The sequence below is a fragment of the Archocentrus centrarchus genome, chromosome 14, assembly GCF_007364275.1.
Source record: "Archocentrus centrarchus isolate MPI-CPG fArcCen1 chromosome 14, fArcCen1, whole genome shotgun sequence".
In the NCBI taxonomy this organism is placed as follows: Eukaryota; Metazoa; Chordata; class Actinopteri; order Cichliformes; family Cichlidae; genus Archocentrus; species Archocentrus centrarchus.
Window position 1 is genome coordinate 11,450,899 of NC_044359.1, and position 26,305 is coordinate 11,477,203.

Consider the following 26,305-nt stretch of genomic DNA (forward strand, 5'->3'; position numbering starts at 1 on the left):
TGATTTGATCCTCCCGGTCATAACTAACACCCGCCCGGCAAAAATCTGAGGACAGTTTTTTAACAGGACTCACTTTTCAGCTGCATTTTCCTGGGTGGGTTTTCTGCCTTCCACCTTAAAATTATTCAAAGGTGACTATCTGTATTTATGTTACGTTGACAGTAAGAAAAGGGTGGTTATACATAACAGGCTTGATTCGTCCTGCTCCCTTTTCATTCATGGACTGCATATAAGTAGGTTGAGTTAAAGTATATTGTTTATTTAGTAGAATTCGTGCTGGAAATTATACACTGAAAATAGTCACACTGAATGTATCAATGTAGCACAGTACTTGACTGTTCATTAAGCATTAGGGTACACTGATAATCCCATTTCCTGATGGAGATTACTTTACCATTTTGTTAGCTCCGTATTTCAGCTTCACAATCAATGTGATGGTCCTTGATATGCTCATGCTTGACAATACATGCTTTTTTCCCATCAAATATGAGCAAACACCCTACACTTCAGTTTTGCAATATAATTTTGTTGCATAGGAGTGTTCAGAGTTTATTCACCTGGCCTGTTAAGATGCTGTCACAAAAGCCTTCTACCATGAACCTTGCTAGCCTCCTGTGGAAATATCACCTACTGCTCAAGAAGCTGCAACTCTACCGATCCCCCACAAGAGAACAAGGTTACGTGTGTGAGTGCTCTTCTTAGCACTTTTATAAAAAGTAGCTGGGTAGGTGTATATTTGAAGTAGAATGTACTGTCTTTGCCTTACTGAGTGCCAATGGAAGCGTGTGCCTGTAGTTTCATGAATATAAGCATTTTGAAATAGAAAAAGGAGGACTTGGCAGCCCAACATGCACACCTATGCAGCTGTGACATTAAGTTTTATGGTACTGATGAGGTGTCTGTTTAATTAGTCAAAGAATTGGTGGATTTGGTTAACATGAAGGGAGAATTTTGGCATATATTATAGGGTTAGCCTACAGATTTTCACTAATGGTCCCAGCAGACCTCCTAATTATCAATCTATCAATGTCAATTGGGGAATAATAAAAAAAAAAAATACATCAATGTGTAATTTTAAAAGCTAATTCGCAGAATGAGCATTTTCTTTCTAATAATAGTGAAGTTATCATAAGATAATGCAAAAAAGGCCCAATATCTGAGTTTTACTGGCACACTGCTCACCTATTTAAAATCTTATCAGCCAACTGAATGGCAGTTATCAGTTATTATCATCCCCAGATATCACCCATAAGTGGGCTCCTCTGGCTCCTAGTAGACAGTTATTACCTCATTCAGCATCAGTCACTCTGTCCTGCTGAACCAAAGTAAAGGACAAAGTGCTTCAAGGTTAAAATGGCAACAAAAATCTGCACTGGGCGACGAGGGAGGAGGAGCGTCAGCTGTCTAACGTGACTCTGAAACCCATGCTTGGGGTTTAACTTTTGTTGTTATTTTTTTTCTTTTTAAATTTACTCACTCTTTCCTTTTGTTTTACATGAAATTTGGTTAGGTTTAAACACAAAGACAGAAAAATACCCCCACCTTATAAAGCTGCTGGCTTACGCCAACATTTACCTGCTTTACATGACTGCTGGAGCTTTCCTACATAAATTTGTGACATTGTGTGTTCATCAGTGATTGCAATGAAATGCAGAGGAGGCTGTCTTCTGGAAATATGTATGGGACTGATAACAACTGATAACAGCCTTTGAATGGGCTGAAACCCCCCCCAAATCAGGTGTTTTGTTGCTGTTGTCAACGTATATTTTTCTATAAAACAGAAGGCAGTTTGAGTAGAAGCCTGCCAGCTGTGTGTTTACTACTGCTGACTTGGAATGCGAGCACAACAGTACTCACATAAAAATACCATTGTTTCATTGAAATATCACCATGTGTGCAAACACTGTCATAAAGGGTCATATGCTTTACTATTCACTGAAATGAACAACTGCAGATTAGAGTGAAATACCCGGCGTTCTTATACTGCTCTTGAAACATCTTCAAACTGGTTTTTATAATTTAAAGTAGCATTGGGAATGGACTTCAGGTGATCATCATCAGGGGTTAAGAGGACCCCTGACAGTGGCTGTTTGACAAGGAGAGAGGGCTTCATGAAAGTCACAATCTAGTTTCATGCAAACTAGGGTTTTTTGACAGAAATAAGAAACCAAAAGACTGTGGCCTGTTAAAGTCTCCTAGTACTATAGAACTATCACACTAACATGCTGAAATAGCCCATAAAACGCAGAAAACAAAGTGTTTTTCATCATCTGATAAAAAGCTGCAGAGATAGGGATGTAGAATGAAAAGCAGTGTAGTACTTGCATCTCATGGCACTCGATTCCACTTGAATAAAATTGATTAAACTGAGTACAAAATGTTTACAGAAAGCATCAGAGCTGCCTTTGGTGAACATAAAGCATAACAGAAGGATGACCAATAGTCAGGCTCGTATGTGAAAGTAACTGAAGCCAGTTTCAAAGCACTCTTCTTTTTCTGTTTCTTTACTCCCTCTTGCTTTCCATCTCACACTCAGAAAGATAATCCACCATTGCGAATTCAGACTGCGATGGCAGATGTGATATTCTGAAGGGGGCAATGTTGTTTGGAAGCTGCCTGGTGGAGGTTATGTCATAATGAAGCAGTGCAGCTGCAGCGAAGATGCCTGGGAGGGATCACAGAAGATCAAGGAGCCTGCGTCAAAGACGAACACCTTGCCCTTGACAGCCAGCTTGTGGGAGTCAGCGCACCACGGCTCGGCACAACAGCAGATAAATACCGAGTTCAGTTTAGCATACGCATTAGGGCTTTCTGCAAGCGTGCCCTTGTATAGTATATAGAAGGTGCATTTTGAAAGGCGATGAATGAGGATGGTGTGGTAAATGTGAAGGGAGGGCCTGGCACTCCACCTCACAGAAGGCTTGAAGTCTCTGGTGAGTCATAATGTGTAAACCACTAAATAATGAGTGCACATAAACTGTGTTTGTGTTGTCTTAACCGAAGAAAAGGGTCAAACCATAAAAGCAACCGCAGCTGCCCACCAGACACTAGATCTGCACTACATTTGTGGAGAATGAATGATGTATGAACATTTTCTTTTTTCAACTTAGAAATAAAACAGTGAAAGTTCTGGGAAACTGTATGTGTGTACTGTTGCATCATAAGGAAACAAAGTAAACAGAGCCCGAACTATGTATTGGTGGGGTTGAAATATCAACCGATATCGGCCATCTGTCTGTCCACCAGAGGGCACTCTGCAACTTCCCTGTTGGTAACACATGTTTGGAACGCCACAAAAAACCACCAGCTGATCCAAAGGGAGTTGGGCAGAGTGTAAATGAACCATTCACATGACTTGTGGCAGTAAAACAAGATGATTTTTAAACTGGGCTGTCATAGTATCTTAGCAAAGACTCATACTGTAACTACACATAACAAATGTTTGGGAAACACCTTCTATGTGAGGCATTTCAGGCATATCCAACTGGGTGGAGGTCTCAGGCCAGACAACCTCACAAAACAAACCACCCAAATATATCTAGCTGCTATCTTTGTAATGTTATATTTACCCACTCTTGGGGCCACACAGAGACCTAAAGACTTGTTGGTGACCCCTTGGTAACCAGTTGTGATTAGGAAAAAATGTGTATCTTTGACTGGTTGGCAAGTGGTTGCTGGAGGTTGCTGTCTGTCGCTGGCTGAAATTGGTTGCAAAGAGGAATGCGGTGCTGTACCAAAAACCTCTTTGAAATCGCTGTGGTTGCTAGCAGATTTCAGTGGTAGCCCATAGTTTTGACAACTTGTCTGCAAACACTTGCCAACTAATTGCCAAGCGGTAGTGAAACTATGAAAAGTGTGACATAAACCGGAAATGAAGACCTCCCTTCACCAAAATAAAAACCGCACACAGCTGAAGGAAGCAGTTGCAGTTAATGTGTGTTTGCAGACAAACACATCTGGATTTGTCACTGTCTTCTCTGCCAAATACAGGCGGCTGTGGTAATCTGCTAATAACCAAGATAATCACAAAGAGGTTTTTGGTGCAGCACCGTGTACGTCTTTGTGATCAATTTCACCTAGCGACAGACAGTAACCTCCAGCAACCACTTGCCAACACATTTTTCCCTAGTAACTGGAGGTTGCCAAGTGATCACTGACTGGTCTCTAGGCCTGAGTGAAATTAAAATAATTTTATTTTTTTATTATTCTTTTTTTTATTTATTTAATTTTTTTAAACTTTTATTTTACCAGGTAAAACGTTTGAGAACTAGTTCTCATTTACAAACATGACCTGGCAAAAGAATTTTTTTTTTTTTTAAATGTGATTCCCACTCACTGCAACATTTTTATTTCTTTTTGTTTTATGATCATTTTAGATACCACACTTGTCTCCTGTTAGTATGGCAACATCACTTTGTTGAAACCCACAGAGACAAAGATACTTGAAAAATAAATAAATCGTGTTATTAATGCATTATATTGTTGTTCCAGTAGGAGCAGTTATTTATACACCAACCTTTTGGAAATTAACAACCACAAAATGATCTGTTTTTCCTTTTGTTTTTAATTAAAATCAGACTCATGAACGTTAACTGCAACTGCTGTCGCAGAACAATTCAGAAATAAGAACCGTGAGGAAGACACGGAGCGTTACTTTCTCTGCTCAGACGCTCTCTCAGCTTTTGCTTCAAATGTTAGAGAATGTATCTTTGTTCAGTGCCAGTGAGTAGGAGTAAGGTCAGATACACACACTGATACACACACACACACACAAATCCAGTGTTGTACGGGTCAGCCTAAGAGCACAAGAGGAGGTGAGAGGAATAGTTGCCAAAATAACTTCATGTCACTGGTGAAGCCACTGACTATGTTTTTCAGGTAATTTACAGTGAAGCAATGTTCATGTTTGTCCTCTGACACATTTAACTTGTTGTTTTGATTACTCAGGTAAGACATCAAGCACTGTTGTGATTGCACTGAATGCTGCTTGTTTCTGAAAGGGATTCATGTGTGACAGAGCCACGCGTCTCTGTCAGCACTGATGGCTGTCCGTGGAAAGCAGAGGACTCCGACACCAGAAACTACAGTTCATGTCACAGCTCACATATGCATACATTTACATTTTTTTTTTTTTAGATTTGAAGGTGTAATATCAGGACAAGGTCTGCGTTCAGCCAACTACATAAACAAATTTGATTAAAAATGTTCTGATAAGTGTCAACTGTCTTGTGAATCCTCAGAACAGTGGTGCAGCAATTAGCACTGTGGCATCAGCGTATGAAGGTTCTGGGTTTGAACCTTGCTGTGGTCTTACAAAAGAAAGACCAAGTCTGTTCTCCATAAACCACAAAGGTATAAATAATTATCTCCTATCAAGGGACTTTCTGAGATTGTAGGTTTGTGCTATTAAAATAGCTTGTTAGGGTTGGGAAAGATTCATCTTTTGTTTTAAAAAAACAAAACAAAACATCAGTATTAAGTTGAAATAAGTTGGAGTGCACATCACAATCTTTCCCTAAACTTAACCAGCTGCACTGCTCGGGGCAGAAGTGAAGCTAATTTTCAGCTCAGGAGTTTTATGCTTAAAAGCAGCCCACTTTGAAGGCAATTAGAGGTTACAGTTCGGTTCTTATATCCCACAGTTTTTCTTATTGATGTGTTTCTTATCAGTGTTGCTCGTTTGGGCTATTGTAGTCTCACTGCTCACTATCTGCATCCCTCAACATCGGCTTCATCTGTATTTAAAAACTCAGAAGGCCACGGGCTCTTTGGCTCTGTAATTTCATGGACAGTCAGAGCAGCTACTGATTAAACAACTTTGACCCGTTATTTATTTCAAATTTTGATTTTAATGTTTGATTTTTATATGCAGCTCAGTGAGTATAAATGTGCTGTAGCTGATATGTAACTAATATGAAACTGATATGACATGATATCCAATAACTGCATTTTTCCTACTTTGATTGACTTTTGCTTTGACTCTTCAGTATAAACATCAATCTAACATCTGTGTGTGTGTTTTGTGTTAAGCTACATCACCTTAATTTCATATAAATTGTTGCTGTTGTGATTCTGCCTGTCCTGTGACTAATTGCTGTGCCATCATTGCTCTCAGCAGGGGACTGCATTTGTACAGAGGCTACAAAATTATTCAATGAGGGAGACATTTTACTTCATGCACACATTGTTCCATATATTTCTCTAGAGATCTCTTTTTCCCCCCTTTCAAATTACATTTAAGGCAAATTCTATGTAATATTTAGCTGCATAATTAACAGGCTATTTGACTTAACTGGGCATTTTTCTTGGTGACAGTTTGACAACACCATATTTAATAATAATTACCAGACGTCATTGTCTCTCACCAGTGGCTGCGTGCTCATTTGTTCTCCCGAACAAGTGTCTAAGATGGAATGGCTAAGCTGTATGAGCTGGACCAACTGTAATGATTTAAGAGGGGCGAATTCCCTCAGGTGGTAGCAGCCATTTGATCTATTGCCATCCAGAGTCTGTGGTGTCACAGCTGTAGAAAGTGGAGCGTGTAGCCTGCTTTTAGAGCAGACTAACCAACATGATGAATGTTAAATCTAATTTGCAGAGTTTATTAAGTGACCTCAACATAATTGCACAAAATGTAAACATGGTGTAGCTGCTAGGAGCAGATATTGTATGGAAGACAAGCATGAAAATTTTGCAGATATGGTCCATATTATCTTCTTTCTTTTTAAAGGCTAATAGATTTACTTGTAGATCAACGTACATTTCAAAGACGCGGCTTAGAAACTCTGCAAACTGCTAAGAGCAATATGTATTTTAAGAGCACAGGGGCTTAAAAAAAAACACAAAGAAACTGGCACAACAGAAGAGAGAACAGAATATGTCCAGCTAAACACAGCTAATTAGAGCTGTGACACGATAATTGGGGAGGATAAGAATAAACACACACAGGTCATTAAATGTTTAGGGGTATGAGCTGCTTTTATTAAAGCAGACATGCTGAGAGCTAAACACGGTGGGTTATATTAACTTCATTCTGCATTAATCTGGGTGCAGACATGTGGGTCAAACTTAATGTAGCTTCCCGGAAATGCATAAAAAGAATATTAATTAGTGTCACACAACCTCGGTGCTGGCTCCTTTTTTTTACGATATTTGGTACATCACATGCAAATTCATCACTGCGTGCAAAATGAACCAATATAAATCAAACTAATTAATAAATTATTGACACTGATCTGACCATATAAAATGGCTTCATAGACATTTGATATCAATCACATAAAGGCAGTATTTAAGGAGTTCTCCCTTGTAGCAGATAGTGTTGCGACTGCAGCCACCCACACTTTCTAGAAAGACAATTACAATAAAAGTAAATTACATTTTTATTTTTATTAAAGCATAACGCCAGCTCACAAGGGAACAACATACCTTACTTTTATTTCTAGGATGAAGATGTTTGCTGTTAAAGCTGCACTGCACCTGTTAAAGCTCAGTTCAAATGTACAGCTGGTGAGTGCAATGGGAGAAACTGGAAAACTTTACATGTCTAGGCATTATTCATAGACAATCAGACAGCCAATTACACCTAAACTGGCTTCTAATGTCCACGTCCAATATAAGACAATATAAGCTCAAATTTCAACAGAAGGAAATGCTGTAATTTAAAAGAAATATTAGGCTAGATAAGCATACTGTATACAGTATATGGTAGATTCCTACATATCAAACAAAAACCCGTCTGCACTGATGGTGTCGTTTGCAGTGGACCACCCTTTTTTTTAAAAATCCACATCTGTAAATCTCTGTGTAGGGAAGAAAGCGACGCTGTTCCTTCTCCGAAAGCAGCTGCAAACTTTCCAGTTTGAGAGTTAATAAATAAGTGAAAATGACCCGGCTCTGTAATGTGTGATGCAGGCAGCAGCCAGGTGCGTAGCTGCAATTCAACAGTGCACTTCTCATCTCTGTGGGGAATTGATGTCAATGCTCAGGTGGGTTTCACACAGCACTTCTAGGATTTATCTGAGTCTCCTGACACACTGAATCTGGATAATTTCTCTTGTATTCAGTTAAGATACTTCACTCTGAAAAAAATGGCTTTTTTGGCTTAATGAAGATCCACGCAGGATCACGAGTGCTGAAAGTGAAATCGGTTTCTGGTTTGACTGATGCTGCTAGAGGCAGGAACATGTACACCAGAGGGCCGGGGGGGGGCGGGGGGGGGGGGGGGTCCTCTGCAAATGAACTAGCTCATAAACATAATCAAGTTATAATTATGAACAAACAATCTATTTTAATATTAACACTCAATTATATGTATATTACAACTGGATACATAATGTGTGCAGCCAGTTTCAGCAGTCGATTGCAGTCTTGATCCTGTGTTTTTCTGTAGAAAATGTGATGGTTAAATCTAGTTTAAATTCATCTAAGGGAATATCTACCTGCTCACGTTAATGGGAAAGCTTATCCATTTCAGGATGATGTTAGGGTGAAGAAAGAGTAAGGTGTCTCCAGAACACAAACAGGCTTTCATCAGTTAAAGATGGTGTTCGTCAATTGTTGGACGTGACTGGGACACGATGCGATCCAGCCAACCATTTCTAACGGCTGAGAAACACCGACTCTTTGAGAAACTCCAAGTATTGCTTACTTAGGTGAAGGGTGAAGTTGATTAATGCAGCAGTGACCAGACACCAATGACCCGAAACATGTTAGTAAATCTAATACTGAAAAAAAAAAACAAAAAGGAGTTTTTGGAGTAGTTGATCAGTCCTGACATAGTCAGAGACCACAATCCAGAGAGCCGGTCTCAAGTTCACTCAGGCACACACTGCAGAAGGGGGATCACTTTGAGGGCTAAACATATGTGATTTATTGACATGCTTTAATTTCATAGAGAAAACAAAAATATCCTGGATACTATTGTTGTATGTGCCAAGATAAAGGCCTCAATAAATAATAATAAAAAAAAAATCTACAAACTGCCCAACCACTGTACCTCCTACTCTATGATCATGTAGTTTCCATGTGTCATACAAATCTAGCCTTCTCCCATGAAAATATTGCTTTTTTTTGGTAAACTTTCCCTTGAAACCTGTCTTCATACTGTACCTCCATCACTTTGAGGTTTGGACCTGTTTTTATGTAGCTGCATGACTCTTATCAGTTTAGCAACTTTCAGAAGGCTCTGTCCGCTGTCCGTAGCCCCATATCTCTGCTGCTCTGTCACTCCAAAATGACAACGCAAAGTACATGAGATTGTCTCGTGGCAAGAAGACAGGCCTCGCCTTTTACTCAGTAAAGACACACCGAGTCTACCACCCCTCTTGAAATTGTCTGCCTTCAACAGTAACTTCACTGGTTTGCTGTTCTGTTTCAGCTAGCTCGTTAGCCTTTGCGCAGGTGATCAAATCCAGCATGTGGTATGAAGGACGTGCTTTATAAAGACAATGCATGCAGAAAGCCTGACCCTGTGCTGGAATACTTTAGAACAATAAAGTCCAATCAGCTCGTTAAATTCATGTTGGTATCGCATCATCTCCATGGACAACTCTCTTTGGCAAGCTGGATTGGAATGTAAAAAAAGCTGAAATTTAATACTGAAATAAGCATCGGCTGCTTCAGTAACTGATTTCCCTGTACTCAAAAAAAGAAAGACTCCTTTCTGAAGACCACACACTCAAATACACAAAATATAGCCTAATTAATAAAGAATGGCAGTGAAGTGACTCAAGGTTGTGTAACACTCACGCCTCATGTCTCTGAAGTAGATTGTCTGTCTGTTGGGGTTAAGCAGCTGGATAACGGAGTCATCATTGTTCTTCACCCGACAGCTGATGATTGCCATCTCTCCCTCCACCACGGACACATTGTCTGTCACCAGGTTCTGACTCACCACTGGACAAAACAAAGACACAGAAATTACCACTGCTGTTTTGGCAAGCAAGCAAAATAAAGGGAAATCACACAGAGGTAAAAAAGACAGCTGAGGTTATAGGAAGGGCCTTTTTTCAGGTGGGAAATAAAATACAAGATACTTTTTATTAAATATCATTTATTGTCAGATGTGCTAACTAATAACACACTTGAAGGCTCAGGTGTGCTAATAGAAAACGTGCAATGTGGGGTAAAAGAAATAAGTCATACTGCTGTTAATGAGAAATCAGGGCAGGAACAGTGCTTGGCTCAGAGGAAACTGTAAGACAAATATTTATTACATGAGAAATTTAAATTAAAAATGTTCTTATATGCTAGACATATATGCAACTGAGGGCTCACAAGTTGTGCAGACTTTTAGGACACACTTTTACACATAAGGATTTAAGTTCTCTGGATGCTGGAATATCAAACAGGTGCTGTGTAATTCTACTCTTTTGAGCAAGTGTTGTATTATAATGCAATATTTAATGAGGCAACATTCAGCAGGTGGTGGACCAAGCCCACTTAATATGTGTCCATGGGAATAAGCAGAAGTGAGAAAGCCAGGAAAGCCCACGGGCTGTGAAGAATTGGTCACAGCCGTCATTGGTCATCAGTAGCCAGTAGATTGCTGCACTTCCTTGTTTCACAAACAATATCTCTGCCTGAAGAATGAAAAATGGATTCTTTCTAGCTACTTGATTTGAAAAACTACAGTAATAACATCCCAGACTTTGCTGTGGGGTAGCGTCTATTGTTGCGGCTGATGCTGGACCTTGAGCGGCTTTGGTTTATTACTAAATGATCACCACAAAACCAACACTTGGCAGCTCGTCGGCGCTGGCTGCTAGTTATGTTCATCCCCGCAATATTTTTATGTGGCGAGATACACAAGAGCACATGCTGTAGGCTACAAGGAACCATGGACAGATAATAACAGGGAGGCAAAGCATAGAAAAAGTCAAGAAATTAGGAAAACCGATAACGATCTTTTCAAATACTCATGAAAGCCATGTTTTTGTAACAGAATAAAACACTTTCAGATAGAGGTGTGGAAGGTTCTGCAGTAGCACACATTAGTCTAACTGTGAACCAGGGTTATTCTAGTTAACGAAAACGAAGGAAATAACGAAAACTGAAATTGAAAAAACATTGTCGTTAACTAAAATAAATAAAAACTATAATTAAAAGGAAAAAACGATAACTAATTAAAACTGAATTGTGAGTTTACAAAACTAACTAAAACTAACTGAAATTATCGATAAAATGACTTTCATTTACTTGTTTTTTTTTTCAATTTTTTAAAATTTTTTATTTTTTTTAAGCCTTGTGGATTGATGTGAAATCCTTTTTTCTGCTCTCCGAGTTTATGCTGGGAGCTCCACAGGGCAACTGTGTGAGTGCCTGCGCCACGCTGGTCTGCAAAGTAATGGCTGCGGTCTACCGAGAAAGCGGCAGAGTCCCGTATGGAGGTTCTTTGAGTACAAGAGCACAGATAGAATCGAAAGTCTTGTTGTGGATGATGAAAAATGTGTGGAACGCTTCTCAGTCAGGAAAAACCAGCAACATCAAAGTCCACCTGAGAAGCGCACAACGGCTACCGAAACCGCTCTGATCCTACGAGGTAACCTGGCCTGCGCCTGAGAAACGGGACTACTTGTCGGGTCCATGCAGCCCAGAACGTTGTGACTAAACTGCGTCCTTGTGCGTTTCCGTCTACTTTATCAGTGAGAGAATAACAATCAGGAATAATAATCAAAGCATCAATATAAGGACTCACAACTGTCAGCAAATTCCTGGTAGGAGACTTCTGAAACTATCAGGATGGACGTGAAGGAATGAAGAAAGTGAAAAAAAACAGGGACAAATATGTTTGCAGCCAAAAAACTGAGCACAAAGAGAGAGGACCAAAAAAGAAGTCCCAGCCTGCACTGCATATAAAACACCTGCACACGACCACAAGGTAATTAACACACACAATCCAGCTACGCAAGCATAAATGTGGACATGGGGTCGGCAACTTCCGTAGGTTGTGTACAGAGGCCGCAAAGACCCTGCAAGTCTAATTAGCGAGCATCTAACCAAGCTAGCTCCAAAACAGAAGCAGCATCAGGTGGTGAGAACATCAGGATGCAGCTGGATTTGAGCTTTGACTCCTTCAAAGAGTTTGTTTTTGTCAAACACCACATGTAGGTGTTGTTAATCTGCTGCACTGACGCTTAAGTTTATTGTGGAGTTTATTGTAGAAGTTATTGAGTTTGGGAGTTCATGTTTTTCTTTGTTTCTCCCTGCTGATGTTCATGTGTGTCCTTAATATTACACACATTTAGCATGTAGTGCTTCTGTCTTGTGAACAGTTGGTTGTTGAATATATTTCTTTAAACGGTATCTTCTGTCAAGTTTTCATTACACAATAGTCACTTTTGCGCCTTGAATCTTGCACCTGATTAGGTATGAAAATACTAAAACTAATACTGAAACTAACTAAAACTAAGCATGAAACCAAAAATAAAAACTAATAAAAATGAAAAAAAAAACACTCTGAAAACTAAAACTAACTGAATTAGAGAAAAAAAGTAAAAACTAACTAAAACTAAACTATGATGTAAAATCCAAAACTATTATAACCCTGCTGTGAACTAACATCAAATTACTTTGATCAAACTTGTTTCCTAGAAATTACAATCTACTGCAACACTAATTACATTTTTAAGGAAGCATAATTGTATTCAGATTAGGCTTTCATTAACATAATGAGGAAATGTTTTAACACATCTGGTAAATGGGAAGAAATGCTGATAGTGAGTTTGAAATGTCATATCTTGCATTACAATATCCACTTATGGTGAATACATGATTGTTAAACTTGTGAAGAGCACTTGGTTAAAAGGCAGCGGTGCATCTGAAAACACAGCCACTGTCCCCCAACCTGAAGGGATTTTGTTGCTAACAAACAGGCTTTGGTGTCACCACTATACAGTGGACATGCAACACCTCCAAGCAAGTTTGATGCAGTTCATAAAAATATCTTGTCATTAATTAAAAAAAAAAATGCATATGATTATAAACCAGTGGGTGATTTTCATCAAAACGTAATTGGGCAAAAGTATTGGGCTACAACTCTTAATCTTTGGATTCAGGTGTTTTCAGTTCCATTGCCACAGGTGTATAAAATTCAGCACCTAACCATGCAGTCTTCTGAGTTTGAGTGTGGTAAAAGGATGCTAATGCATGTCACCTCCCAGATATTCCACCATCAGCTGTAAGTGGTATTATTGCAACGTGACAGCATTTACAGTAGGAACCACAGCAACTCAGCCACCAAGTGGTAGGCCGTGTAAGGTTACAGAGTGGGGTTGTTGAGTGCTGAGGCACATGATGCATAAAAGTCACCAACAGTCTGCTGACTCAGTAACTGCAGAGCGCCAAACCTACTCTGACACTAACATCAGCACAAAAACTGTGTGCCAGGAGCTTCACAGCATGGCTTTCCATGGCTGAGCAGGTCCTGTAGGTGTAAGGTGTAGCATCTGGTGCTTTTGTCCATGTAGTGTATACACTACATATCTCCACTATGCATTGTGCGTTTAAGTCAATATGACTGACAGCACAGCTAAAGCCAACTTAAAAAAGCACATCAGGGTTATCAAGAATAACCGTAAACTTCAGATTGAGTACATAATCAATTTCAGCTTCCATCCACAGCAGATGTAGGAAGACATCCAGAAATTTGCAGCCTGAATCCACCAGCAACAATGCCAGGCTGGCTGAGGAACTCAGCAGTTCCTTTGCCAGGTTTGACAAGGACAATAATGAAGCCAACCAGGCCTGACCAAGGACAAGGGCCTGAGGAGGTGCAGGCCCGTGCTGACCAGTTTACAGGCATTTTCAGTGACATCCTTCACCTTCAGTACTAGTCTTATTAATTGCAGTATTCTATCATCACACATGGCTGTCAACCTGTTTATTCATTCAAACATTATTGTCAAGGCACTAAAGTCATCAGCTTGTGAGAAGATGAACAGAACCCGGCAGGGTGGTGCGCTAATAACAATCTAGCCACCAAGACAAATGATGATTTTATGCACTTGAGAAGAACTTTATGGACAGTGCACAGCACGATCTGTATTAACGGTAAGTAACAGTGCTTAGTATAAAGAGCCAGGCTTCTGCCCAAAAACTTGGTTAACTTTTCCAGCTAGACTTTAAAAGTTTAATAATACACTTCACTGAGACTGAGTTTAAAAAGGGCTTCAAGACAGCAGTAGACATTACAAGACAGCTGCACCACTTCCTTCATAAGAGCACCACTGACACTGGGCCTATATACAGTAGAAAGCATATCATGAGCAGCAGCGAGCAGTGATTGCTCCATCTGTGTGTTTATACAAGGAGCATTGAGGCTGAGTGTTGACTATAGGTCACCTGCATTTTGGAAGCGCTCGGAGCCAAATGTGGTACTTGTGCAAAAGTAGAAAATGGAGTAGAAAAAATGAAGTGAAGCCTGTGAAGTAGTTCAGCTAGTTCAACTCGAGCTTAATACACACCCACTCTTTTCACATCATATACCCTCATATGATGTGTGCACACACCCTCATATATGGTAGTTTACTGAAGCTGCAAAACTGACATGCACTGAATTTCTGTCTCCTGTTTTTGACCCCCCTCCATCCCTACAGAATCCACCTGTAGCCACCGAGGGGGTATTTACTCATCACTCTCAAATTTCTATATGTGATATATCCGTGGGGAGTGACGAGCTTGAAGCCTTAACTATATTCTGCTGGAACCTTGGAGTGAAGCCTTTTCTTTTTCTTTTTAAATCAGACACATGTGAGATGTAAGACTCAAAAAAAAAAAAAAAACAGGGCCAAAACTCCTTATGTGCTGACACAGTTAAGGACAGAACAATAAATACTTCATGCAGCTTTCTGCAGAGTAGCTGTGGGTAGCCTCTTTCTAAAGTTGTTACTGTACACTGGTGAACTCAGATGGACTCAGTATAGATACTCCACAATTAAAAGCCTCTGGGGAATTTGCAATACCTGATCAATGTTTACCGATAGATTCACAGAATGTCTGAAACCATGCGTGCAAAATTTGCTGATATACCGTCCAGTACTACCTACACTATTTAAACAGTACTCTGTTATTTATATCATTATACAGAATATTTGTGTTCCTGTTGGCATTGTCAGCAAGGACACAGGCTGCAGAAATGCTTTTACTACACTATGACACACTAGACCGGATAAAACAATAAACTGTCAAACCTGATGGCCAACATATGTGCGACCAGGCCATTTTCAACCTGATATTGTGCAATCTGAGACCATCATCACCAGTCTCTGCTGGCCAATGATGCTTTTGATTAGTTTTAATTTAATTTAATGAAGGATCACACTGCAGCAGCATTGCAGCTAATAAATATGACAGCTATTATAAACAGTTTAATAAGAGGCTACAACTTCCTAATGGGGTTGGGAGTTTCTAGTAAATTATTTTTATAATTATTGAATTTATGGTTAATTCTAAATGAGCGCTGCTGATAATGTGCTAAATGACTGCTGTGTATAAATACATCACATCAGTGTGCAGGGCTAAACAAATGTAAAATACATGAATAAATGCAGACCGCTATTGTTGGGCCGCTATTAAACACAATACAAAGAGGCTGCCGTTTTGCCATTATCCTGATTGCAGTTTTGAGAAACTTGCAGATAAAGTGTGTGCAACCCCCCCCCCAAATCCCACCCCACATACTTCCCTCCTACATGGTGATGAAAATAGAATCACAACTATACCTGCTCGGTTCCTCAGTTAGGCTAAAAGGGCCGACTCAGGGGTGTGGGGGTGAGAAGTGAAGGAAACTAAAAGAACACAGGAAACATCAACTGCTAATTTGCATGCCTCAGTTGTCAAGCACCTCTAAATATCCCTGCCATTTAGAAGACAAGGAGGATGAGGTGGGAAGAGAGAAATTGCATCCTCTGATGCTGACAGATAAGGATAGACAGCTTAACAAACGAGATTCAAATCAGCATCCCTTGGCGGCCTGAACGCAGCCCTAAATAAATGAACCGCACTGTCTTTAATATTCAAGACTGAAGCTCATTTTTCAGAGATGTGCAAAGGTGGGTGGTAGGGTGGGCATCTGGTTATGATAATACTACTACTACTTACATACTGCAAAATGCATTTCAAGACATCCAGTGAAGGTTACAAGGCAGCAGCAGGGTGCTGCAAGGTGCCTGCTATGTTGCGTTGTAAGTCACTGGAAGTAGCAGAGAGGACTTCAAACAGTGGCTGTCTTGTCAGCTGCTTAATTGTTCCTGTTGTGCAAAATAAACAAGTCTGACATGCTGGAAAACGGTGCAGGGAGGTGGAGGAGCTTTACACTAATTAATGGCCAACAACAACCATGTGCCACAGCCACCTACGACACCACCAGAGGAGCTTCAGTAAAGCTCTTCCGACATTGCGGTGGACAAAGGCCGTTAAAATCTGCAGCATTAAGTTTTGCCCACAAAGTTTTTCTTTGCTTTTTTTGCACAAATATTTTGAGATGCAGGTGTGTCAGAGGCCACTGTGAAAACCCAGAAAAATGAACAATATCAAATAATAAAAGAATATTATTATTATTATTATCACCATAATACTAACTTTCAGAAGTTTAGAAGATATTTAATGTTTTTTGGTTCCATGTTTTTCTCAGACCTGACTTTGTTAGGTAGTACTGTAGTTCTGTTTTGATCATTTTATCGTAATCGTGTCACCCATTTGTGCCCAAAACAGCTGTTCGGGTGTCACCATGACATATGCATCACGGTGTCTTCAGGTGATCGCGGAATAAATATGCAGATTGGGCTGTGAGCTTCTCCTGTACCTGTGAAGGATTTATATAATGTGCCTGTAAGCCCTTTTAGATGTGTGATAACTCATCAAGAAGTGTGACAAGTGTTGCAGCATCACGCTTACCAAGTGAGGGGTAGGAGTAAAGGACTAATGATACCCTGCCTTCAAACAAAAGTCTCACATTGAAGCTTTTAGTGAGGTACATTTAGCTACCACTGACAGTCCTGCAGCACAGTATGACAACAGTAGGAGATAAACTCTCATAACTGAAACAGACATTATGATAATGGCACATCAGAGCTAGTGGGAGTGATATGTAATTGCTAGCCTCAGCTGCACTTAATGCATTTCCTCCAAATGTTTAAATCTATCACTTAATTTGCCTTTTCCATTAAAAAGGAGCTTGTGCTATTTAGACACAAATACAAAAGCACTATTGCCTTCCATTTGCCCGCTGGACAGATGAAGAGACCAACAGTCTAACCAACAGCACAACCTGAGCAACCAGCAGAGAGAAGTCAAACACAGGTTAACACTAAACAGTTGAGAGGCACCACGGGAAAGTTACAAAGCTCATTTCTTGGTCAGTCTCTCAGCTGTGTTAGCATTCAGCAAAGCCCGTGAGTGCACAGCTTTCCTATTTCCAATGCAATATATGAGATATACTGGGAATGCTAGAATAATCTGCATGAATCTAGACCAGGGAACCCACCACTGCACAGGCATAAATCACTGCTTTATTGACCTGATATTCTCAGGCTTCACAGTCTGCAGCAGCTGCTGGAAAATCTAATATGATTATAGGATAGCATATAATAATGACTGGAGTGCTCACTGACAGTGATGAAATACTGTATGATAGATTTCTCCTGACTTGGATGTATCCTATAAATCCAAAAGATGCTGGTTTTCAATAATTACATGATAACAAAAATCAACTTAAAGGTTCTATCGGAATGAAAAATATAAATGAGCTTTAATCTGCTTTGTTTTATCAACACACCTTCTCTTGGGGACTGATGATAATTTCTTAAATATCCAGTTGGTCTGCTCCTAAATGATTAAATATTTTAAAAGGCTGTTTAAGAGTAACATTTTAAATGGAAAAATTAAAATGTCTGACAATAGCAGCTCTAATTTTAGCTTCAGCGTTACTGAGGAGGGCAATCTCACTGCTGGCTCATCACATACCAGCGATGAATGCACTCTCTATCTACTTTGTGTAATTTTAAATGTACAGAGCAGTCCCAGAGACTTTAAGGAAAAACCCTCAATGTCTGAGACAGACTCTGCCAGTGTCTGAAGTCACAGGGAAATGTTCTTTGCTGGTGTCATCACTGTTGCTGTGGTAAAATGGTGATAAAGCTTGTTAAAGTTGTGGTCATGTTATTAATGTCGTGAAAGGATTCATTTTTAATCCAAACCATGATCTTTTCCTGAACTGAACCAAGCAGTTACTGAAAACAAAAAGTGAAAAAAGCAAGCTGAACAACAACAACAACAAAAATCCTGCACAGAGCATGAACTTGTTTCTTCTGGGTAAAAGTCCTGTGAATAATGCCCACCCTGTGTGCTTCCTAATGCTACAGTGGTTGGTAAGCATGGTATGACCAAAATTACTGTGACAGTGTGCAATAAACTTGACAGGGAGCAGGTCAGTGACCACCTGCAGTCAGTTGTGGTCTTCAAAGCAACTTTATTGCACTAACACAGCGATAAAACAATTACATGCAATCTGTTTGTGATAATATGCTGACTAACTGCAATAAATCAGCAAAAATCTCAACTTTGTTGCCGTCATCACTGATTTGATTGCAACGTGATGGCAATCTGTCTGCTTTATAAATTAGATGGCAATTATTTGCAGACCTTCATCAATCTGTCTGAGAGTTACTGCACTCAGTCCCAGTTGGACTGTGACTGCTTGAAGAAAAGCAGCATGTGCAATCACCAGCTGGGCGACCAGCTGGTTGCTGCAACTCCTTGCAATCATCCACCGAATGTGGAAAATTCCAATGCAATCACCAGGCAACCACTGATTTTTCCTTAGTCGCATTATTGCCAAGTGTTAGTAGCGTTAATGCAGATTTTTGTAAGTTTTGAATTTTCTCATCTACCAATAAGCTAGATCTAGAGCGCAATCTGCGGTGAAAAATGATGCTGAAAGGGCACCCAGCATGCCAAAATGTGAATCCAGGCCCTGACCAAGCATTACTATGTGACAAGTTGGGAGTGAAAATGTGTGGTACTGGGACACTAAATATTGTATTAGACCACTGTGTGCTGAAATGGGTTCTTGTTGTAATCTGCATTAGCACAAATATTTGTACTGACCTACTACCCACCCCTTGGCTCTATCAGGCTAACTATTGCTTCAGTGAAAATAGAGAAGATACATAGTTATTTGGAGTATATTTGGAGCATGTTAACATAGTCCGATACTGCTGTGCCTGATTCTGACACCCTGCTGCTGTGATGATAGACATGCAGCGAAACTATTGTTTCTAGGCAAGATCGTGGCTGAAGCAATGGCTGTGAACTGGGAGGAATATATTGGCTGTAATGCATGTAGATGTGTTTCACTTGGACATGAGTTTTTGTATTTATCTTTAAATTTCTGTATTTGTGGTATTTTGAGTTAATTTTGAGTTTTGGATTATTGCAGGGATTTCCTGGTTGGTTTCTTTGTGGCTGTATTCTCACTTTTGTCTTTAGGTGTTCTTAGTTTTGTAATGAGTTAATAATGCATTTATTGTTCATAAGTGTCCTTCCAGTACCATTTAAGAGTGTTCCCTCAACCTGTCACTGTATTATAATTGGACTGAGCGAAATGTTTCTCGGAATGGGAAGTAAAAAAAACATCATGAGAAAATACAACGTTTACTTCGAGGTACTGACAGATAACATGCACAAAAATTCCCACTGTGCCATTCCAGGGGTTATTAAAGCACAGTTTGGACATGGAGACTTGAGCTTTAAATCAGCACTGCATCAAAACACACTCAAATTGAATATGGGCCACACTTGGAGAAAAATATTTTTACCACAGGGGAAATCACCTGATCATGATTCCCTAATGAACTAAAAATTCCTTAAGTCTGATGTATTCCCAGGTTACATGTTACCTAAATCATTGTCAGACATTACAGATTTCACCACAGCAGTGGTGTTTTAACTGCATAATAATAGCTCCACACGGCTAAATAGGATAAGCAGGAAAATCTTAGCAACGACCTGAACAGTCTAGACCTGGACAAGTCTAGAAATACATGTTATACTGTGACAAATACAAACACATATGGTTAAATTGTTAAAATTTCTATCCAGTAACATGTACTTCTAATATTTGCTGCTTTGTCAGTAGCCAGCAACATATTTGGCCCATGGCACTGAAAGGGGACGAGATTTAAGCCCGCTGCCATCCATGTCAAAAAGTCAGAGCAGCCAATCCTAGATTAAAGTTGTCACACATTGACACTCCACAGTTCACTGTGCAAAGCTAGCCTCAGGCCAATATTCACTAGTACTGCAATGGAAGGGAAAAATGTCATGTTCCATTTGCTGAGGCTAACAGCTGCATATTTCCATTTGATTCAGTAAGAATTGTATGCATATTAAGTTAGGTCACACAGATGGCCACCATGACAGTGACAAAGATTATCATGGGAAAATTAAACCCACTGTAATGCAGATATCAAAACACAATGGCAAATTATCTTGGATATGTTCTTTGATTCACTAGCTGAGAACTGGTTTGTAGATTTGGTTCTGTACATAATGACACTTGTATACTAGATTGAAAGATAAAATGGTTGCTGAAATATTAAATATTAATCCAAGAATCAGTCTGTCAATGTATCATTTTTTTCTCATATCAGCTCTCCCTGTGGTGATATTAGTAGTAATAGTATTGCTGTTGCATTTTTTATCAGCTCCAGTATTAAACATGCATTTATTAATGCCTTGTTTCACTCAGGAACATGATGCAACATACAGTAATCTTATACAACACGGTACATTTTTTCAAGTTATATTTTTAACATCTGTGTGCCATGACGCTCTCTGCACAGCTTGTGATCACCGCAACCAATTGAGAGATAGTAATTTCCCTTTGACATTCAGAAGGACTGTGTGCATCTGAGTGCATGCTTAGTGAACAGCATACAATCATTTTCTTCTATTTTCTTGGTGGGGTCCCTACTGATAAAATGACAAATCTTTGTGCACTGGCCCATACAATATGTGTGTGGGAGAGTGTGCTTTTGTGTGAAGCACAGAGAGCGATGGTGTTCGTGTTTCGCCCATATCTGAGCGCAGGCAGTCCTGTCTGATTACATGTTTCCACCGACGTCTATGAGCATGTTTGATTATGTCTCTGTGTTAAAAGCATGTAGATGATTTCTGAACATGTGTATAAGTACAACACTATCAGCTCTTAAATCATTATTTACAACCATAATCAGTACAACTCATCGACACTAATGAGGTTTAAGGAAGTACAGCAGATCGTCTTCAGGCTGGGTTTGACCTTCATAAAGGCTGTATGCTATGCTATATTCAAATGATAATTTTGAGTTAGATTTTCTTAAAAAGCACAAAAAGTGAGGAAATTTGTGCTTGGTTGATTATTTCTTTGTTGTAAAAATGCTTCTTGGCAATAAATCCTTTTTATATCTGATTAAATGGTGCCATATTTGTAAGGAAAATGCATTTGCTGGTTGAGCAGCTGAGTTGATTACGTGGGTTACACCCATGCGTTCAATTGGGTTGAGGTCAGGACTGTAGGCAGGGCATCCCATCCTCTCACTCCAGTTCTGGAGGTAGTTTCTGATTCTGTGAGGTGACGAGGATAGAGTTCAGTCCCAGACTGTGGAGATATGGGATTGCCACTGGTTGCAGAATCTCATCTTGACATTGAGATTACCTTCAATGATAGAAAGTCTGATTGTCAGCATGTGGGGTACCAGAAGCTCAAAACAAGAAAATAAGCAACACCAAACAAGAGTCAATAGCAGAATAAGTTGTTTGGCATTTTCAGAAAATACTTGGCAAGTTTTTCATGGGTGTAACCCACACACTCAACCCTGCTGCTCAACCCACAAATGCATTTTCCTTACAAATGTGGCTCCATTTATGGGGAAATAAACAGGCTTTCCAGCAGTATAAGATGTATTGCCAAGAAGCATTGTTACAACAAAGAAATAATCAACCAAACACACTCTTCCTTACTTGTGGTGTTAGGCTGTTCCTGTCACTAGTAGAAAGGAAAAAATAGGAAAAAAGAAAGTGTTCAGCAGGACAAGAAATAGAAACACCTCCATGTTTAAACAGATAATACAGCTTATTGTTCACTTTGGTGATGGTGGCGCATGCAGATGCTTACAGTTTTATATTTTCTGCTTAAAGTGCTACTTTTTTTGTTTTTGCCACATTTTGCTGAAGCACATATTATTTATCATCACCGATGACAGAAATACATTGATCAGTGTTGGAAAATGAACTACGGGTATTGGATTAAGGCAAGAACACTTTCAGATGTTCTCTCCCCTCCATTCCCACCAGCAGCCAGACCAAACATCACTGCAGGCAGCGTGATCATCCCAAGAAGAGAACCAAGCAAAGTCTGCTTAGATTTAGGGTTATTCCTCTACTTGCCCTGTTGTAGTAAAAATAACATGGCTGGAATAAAAAGTATTGTATAAGCAGTTATGACGGATGCATGGATTAAAGGAAATTAGAGACAGTTACCACATTTTTATCTTAATCTGGAGTGGGTTTTTAAGGCCATCCAGAACACCACAGGTGACAATGATGAGGTGATAAGTCAGAGAGTCCAAAAGACACAAAAATGCAATACCACCATCTGCCACTAACTGTTATTTAGTTACTGAACTAAATTAGGTACAGCGGGGAAAATAAGTATTTGATACACTGCTGAATTTGCAAGTTTTCCCACCTACGAGAGGTCTGTAATTTTTATCATTGGTACACTTCAACGGTGAGAGACAGAATCTAAAAAAGTCACATTGTATGATTTTTAAATAATTAATTTGCATTTTATTGCATGAAATGAGTATTTGATACAATAGAAAACAGAACTTAATATTTGGTACAGAAACCTTTACAGAGGTCAGACGTTTCCTGTGGTTCTTGACCAAGTTTGCACTCACTGCAGCAGGATTTTGGCCCACTCCTCCATACAGATCTTCTCCAGATCTTTCAGATTTCATGGCTGTCACCGGGCAACATTGAGTTTCAGCTCCTCCAAAGATTTTCTATTGGGTCTGGAGACTGGCTAGGCCACTCCAGGATCTTGAAATGCTTCTTATGGAGCCACTCCTTAGCTGCCCAGGCTGAGTGTTTCGGGTCATTGTCATGCTGGAAGACCCAGCCACAACCCATCTTCAATGCTCGTGCTGAGGGAAGGAGGTTGTTAGCCAAAATCTTGTGATACATGACCCCATCGATCCTCCCTGCAATATGGTGCAGTCGTCCTGTCCCCTTTGCAGAAAAGCACCCCAAAGTATGATGTTTCCACCCCCATGCTTCATGGTTGGGACGGTGTTCTTGGGGTTGTACTCATCCTTCTTCTTCCTCCAAACACAGCAAGTGAAGTTGATACCAAAAAGCTCTATTTTGGTTTCATCTGACCACAGGACCTTCTCCCATGCCTCCTCTGGATAATTAAGAAGGTCACTGGCAAACTTCAAACGTGCCTGGACATGTGCTGGCGTGAGCAGGGGGACCTGCAGGATTTTAATCACAACACAGTGTGTTGTCATCTTTGAGACTGTGGTCCCAGCTCTCTTCAGGTCATTGAGCAGGTCCCCCCGTGTAGTTCTGGGCTGATTCCTGACCTTTCTCAGAATCATCCTTACCCCACGAGGTGAGATTTTGCATGGAGCCTCAGACTGAGGAAGACTGACAGTCATCTTGTGTTTCTTCCATTTTCTAATAATTGTACCAACAGCTGTTGCCTTCTCACCAAGATGCTTGCCTGTTGTCCTGTAGCCCATCCCAGCCTTGTGCAGGTCTACAGTTTTGTCTCTGGTGTCCTTAGACAGCTCTTTGGTCTTGGGCATGGTGGAGAGGTTGGAGTGTGATTGGTTGAGTGTGTGGACAGGTGTCTTTTATATAGGTAACAAGTTCAAACAGGTGCAATTAATTACAGGTACTGTAATTAGTGCAGAATAGAAAGAAAACAGGTCTGTGACAGCCAGAATTCTTGCTGGTTGGTAGGTGATCAAATACTTATTTCATGCAATAAAATACAAATTAATTATTTAAAAATCATAAAATGTAATTTGCTTGATCTTTTTTTTTTTTTTAGATTCTGTCTCTCACAGTTGAAGTGTACCTCCGATAAAAATTACAGACCTCTCCATTCTTTGTAGGTGGGAAAACTTGCAAAATGGGCAATGTTTCAAATACTTATTTTCCCCGACTGTATATTCATTTTTGTATATATATATATATATATATATATATATATATATAGCTACAGTGTGGTTATACATACTTTAAGTTGCAGGATTACTGAAATGATCAGGACAGCCAAACTTAAATAAAGGACAAAACTCAAAAATCCTAAACTTAACATCCAAAGTAAATGGTTCTTGTCTCAGTATAAAATTAATTAGCTACGAACATTGCCATCAAATATAAAAATTTAAATGGAGTAATCTGTGATATAACATTCAAAGTAGAATACATACTTTTCTGCCTTTGCAGAAAAGTATGTATTCTACTTGCACAAATTCTCTAAACACTATAAAGCATTATGGATCCACTTTGAACAGCAATCTTTCAAGAGAGCTTTTAGAGACAGAAATGCAGAAATTCTACAAAATCTGTAGGGTGTCCCAGTATTTGCTCTCAATACCCCATACACACGATCATTATGTCAACTGGAGAGATATGTGGTAATATTAAAAAAACCAAGAAGCCGTGATGCTGTGCAACTTGAGATAGGAGAAATAAAAATGTTCATGGGTGCATTGAACTGATAACTGGAAATCATCTTTCTATACTGATGTAGTTTGGCTGCTTTTGATGTCACAATAATTATCTAAATCAATTTATTTGGAAGCGAGAAAATAGACTGTAAACCCAAAAGTAACCAACAATTCCCCATAGCTCAAAAAACAAATGTGTGCATGTAGCTGCAGGTTGGTAAATGGGCTGGTACTTATAGACCATTTTTCTACACTGAGTGCTCAAAGCGCTTCTATGCTTTTAAGCACTTTCTAACTATCCCACATACTCAAAATGCTATTGCCCTGAGAGCTTTTTGGGTTTAGGTATCTTGCCCAAGGACACTTTGACATCCAGACTAGATGAGCTGAGGCTCAGATCATCAGCTTTCCAATTAGTGGACAACCTCCTCAGCGACAGCAGTGCATACTTTGGGTAATAATTTCTCTGTTGATCTGTTTTCTTTTATAACCTACTTTATCCACACTGGAGGTTTGTTCTTCTGACCCCCTGCTTTCCAGACATCTTTTTAGAGACAATGTTCCCAATGTTCCCAGACCGTGTAATTACTTTGTGGCATGATAGAGACAAGGCAAAAAATAAATAAATAAGAGCAAACCTATGACTTTGCTTTTCAAAATGTATTTGCAGTGAGTAGAGTTTGGAGCTTGTCATTCCAACCAGCACTTACTGTGTGAATGCTGTGTTAGTACAGCCGACTGACGGCTAGAGGCAGCCGAGAAAAGGTCAAGATCCTTGTACAGCCTGACCACTTCAAACAGTGGAATCCCTCTTGGCAAGGATTTGAAGGAGGCAGTTCACTTAATCTGTCTGTAAACCACTGCCGTTCAGAGGGAATTTCAAAGATCTGACATACAGGATTTATGGGAGATGATCCCATTGGTCAGTTTAGAGATGAAACTTAACAATCATTATGTTGTTGCTGCTTGTTTAATGCAGCAGCAGGCACAGAGATTGCGTGTGATGCTCACAGTGCAAAAATCAGATATAACAAGGTAGTATGCAACTTTTAAAAGAAAGACACATTGTTATAAAAATGAAGTATTGATTTTGAGTGTACAGAGAACACTTCAGTCTATTGAAGGTGCACATTATATTCACAACTGAAGAAATCAACAGAATTATATAAATAAAGAATCCCTTATATTCTATTGAATTTACCTGTTACAGAATTCTCCTTTGTTGCTGAATAACTACAGAGGTGTTCACAAATTTGCATTGTTCTAATAATGAGGTTTTTTTTTTTTTTGCTATCTTATTATTTGTTTATGAGTTATACTGAGCGGTGAACAGTTTTATAGAGCCTTAGTGGGTGGCACATTACGATGCATCACCAGCATGAATGTCATTAACTGAAAATACACAGCTGCAGTTTCTCAAATTCATAATCCTGAGTGGAGTCAATTAATCCTAACAGCAATGGTGCCATTACAGAGGTGAATGAATATTTTCACGAAGACACGGCCCTGAATTTGTGAACGATTTAAAGTGGGCGTATTATAACATCTGACGTCCCCCCACACACACACACATACAC

General features: G+C 39.6%; 1 protein-coding gene across 4 annotated transcripts in view; it reads right to left on the bottom strand.

Moving 5' to 3' along the window:
- cadm1a (cell adhesion molecule 1a) overlaps positions 1 to 26,305 on the bottom strand; it is a 491,156-nt gene that overhangs the window by 117,828 nt on the left and 347,023 nt on the right. For all 4 annotated transcript variants that reach the window (XM_030745617.1, XM_030745616.1, XM_030745614.1 and 1 more), the window contains one exon: positions 9,751 to 9,897. In XM_030745617.1, coding sequence (XP_030601477.1) covers positions 9,751 to 9,897 — 147 coding nt within the window. The remainder of the gene's footprint in view (positions 1 to 9,750; positions 9,898 to 26,305) is intronic.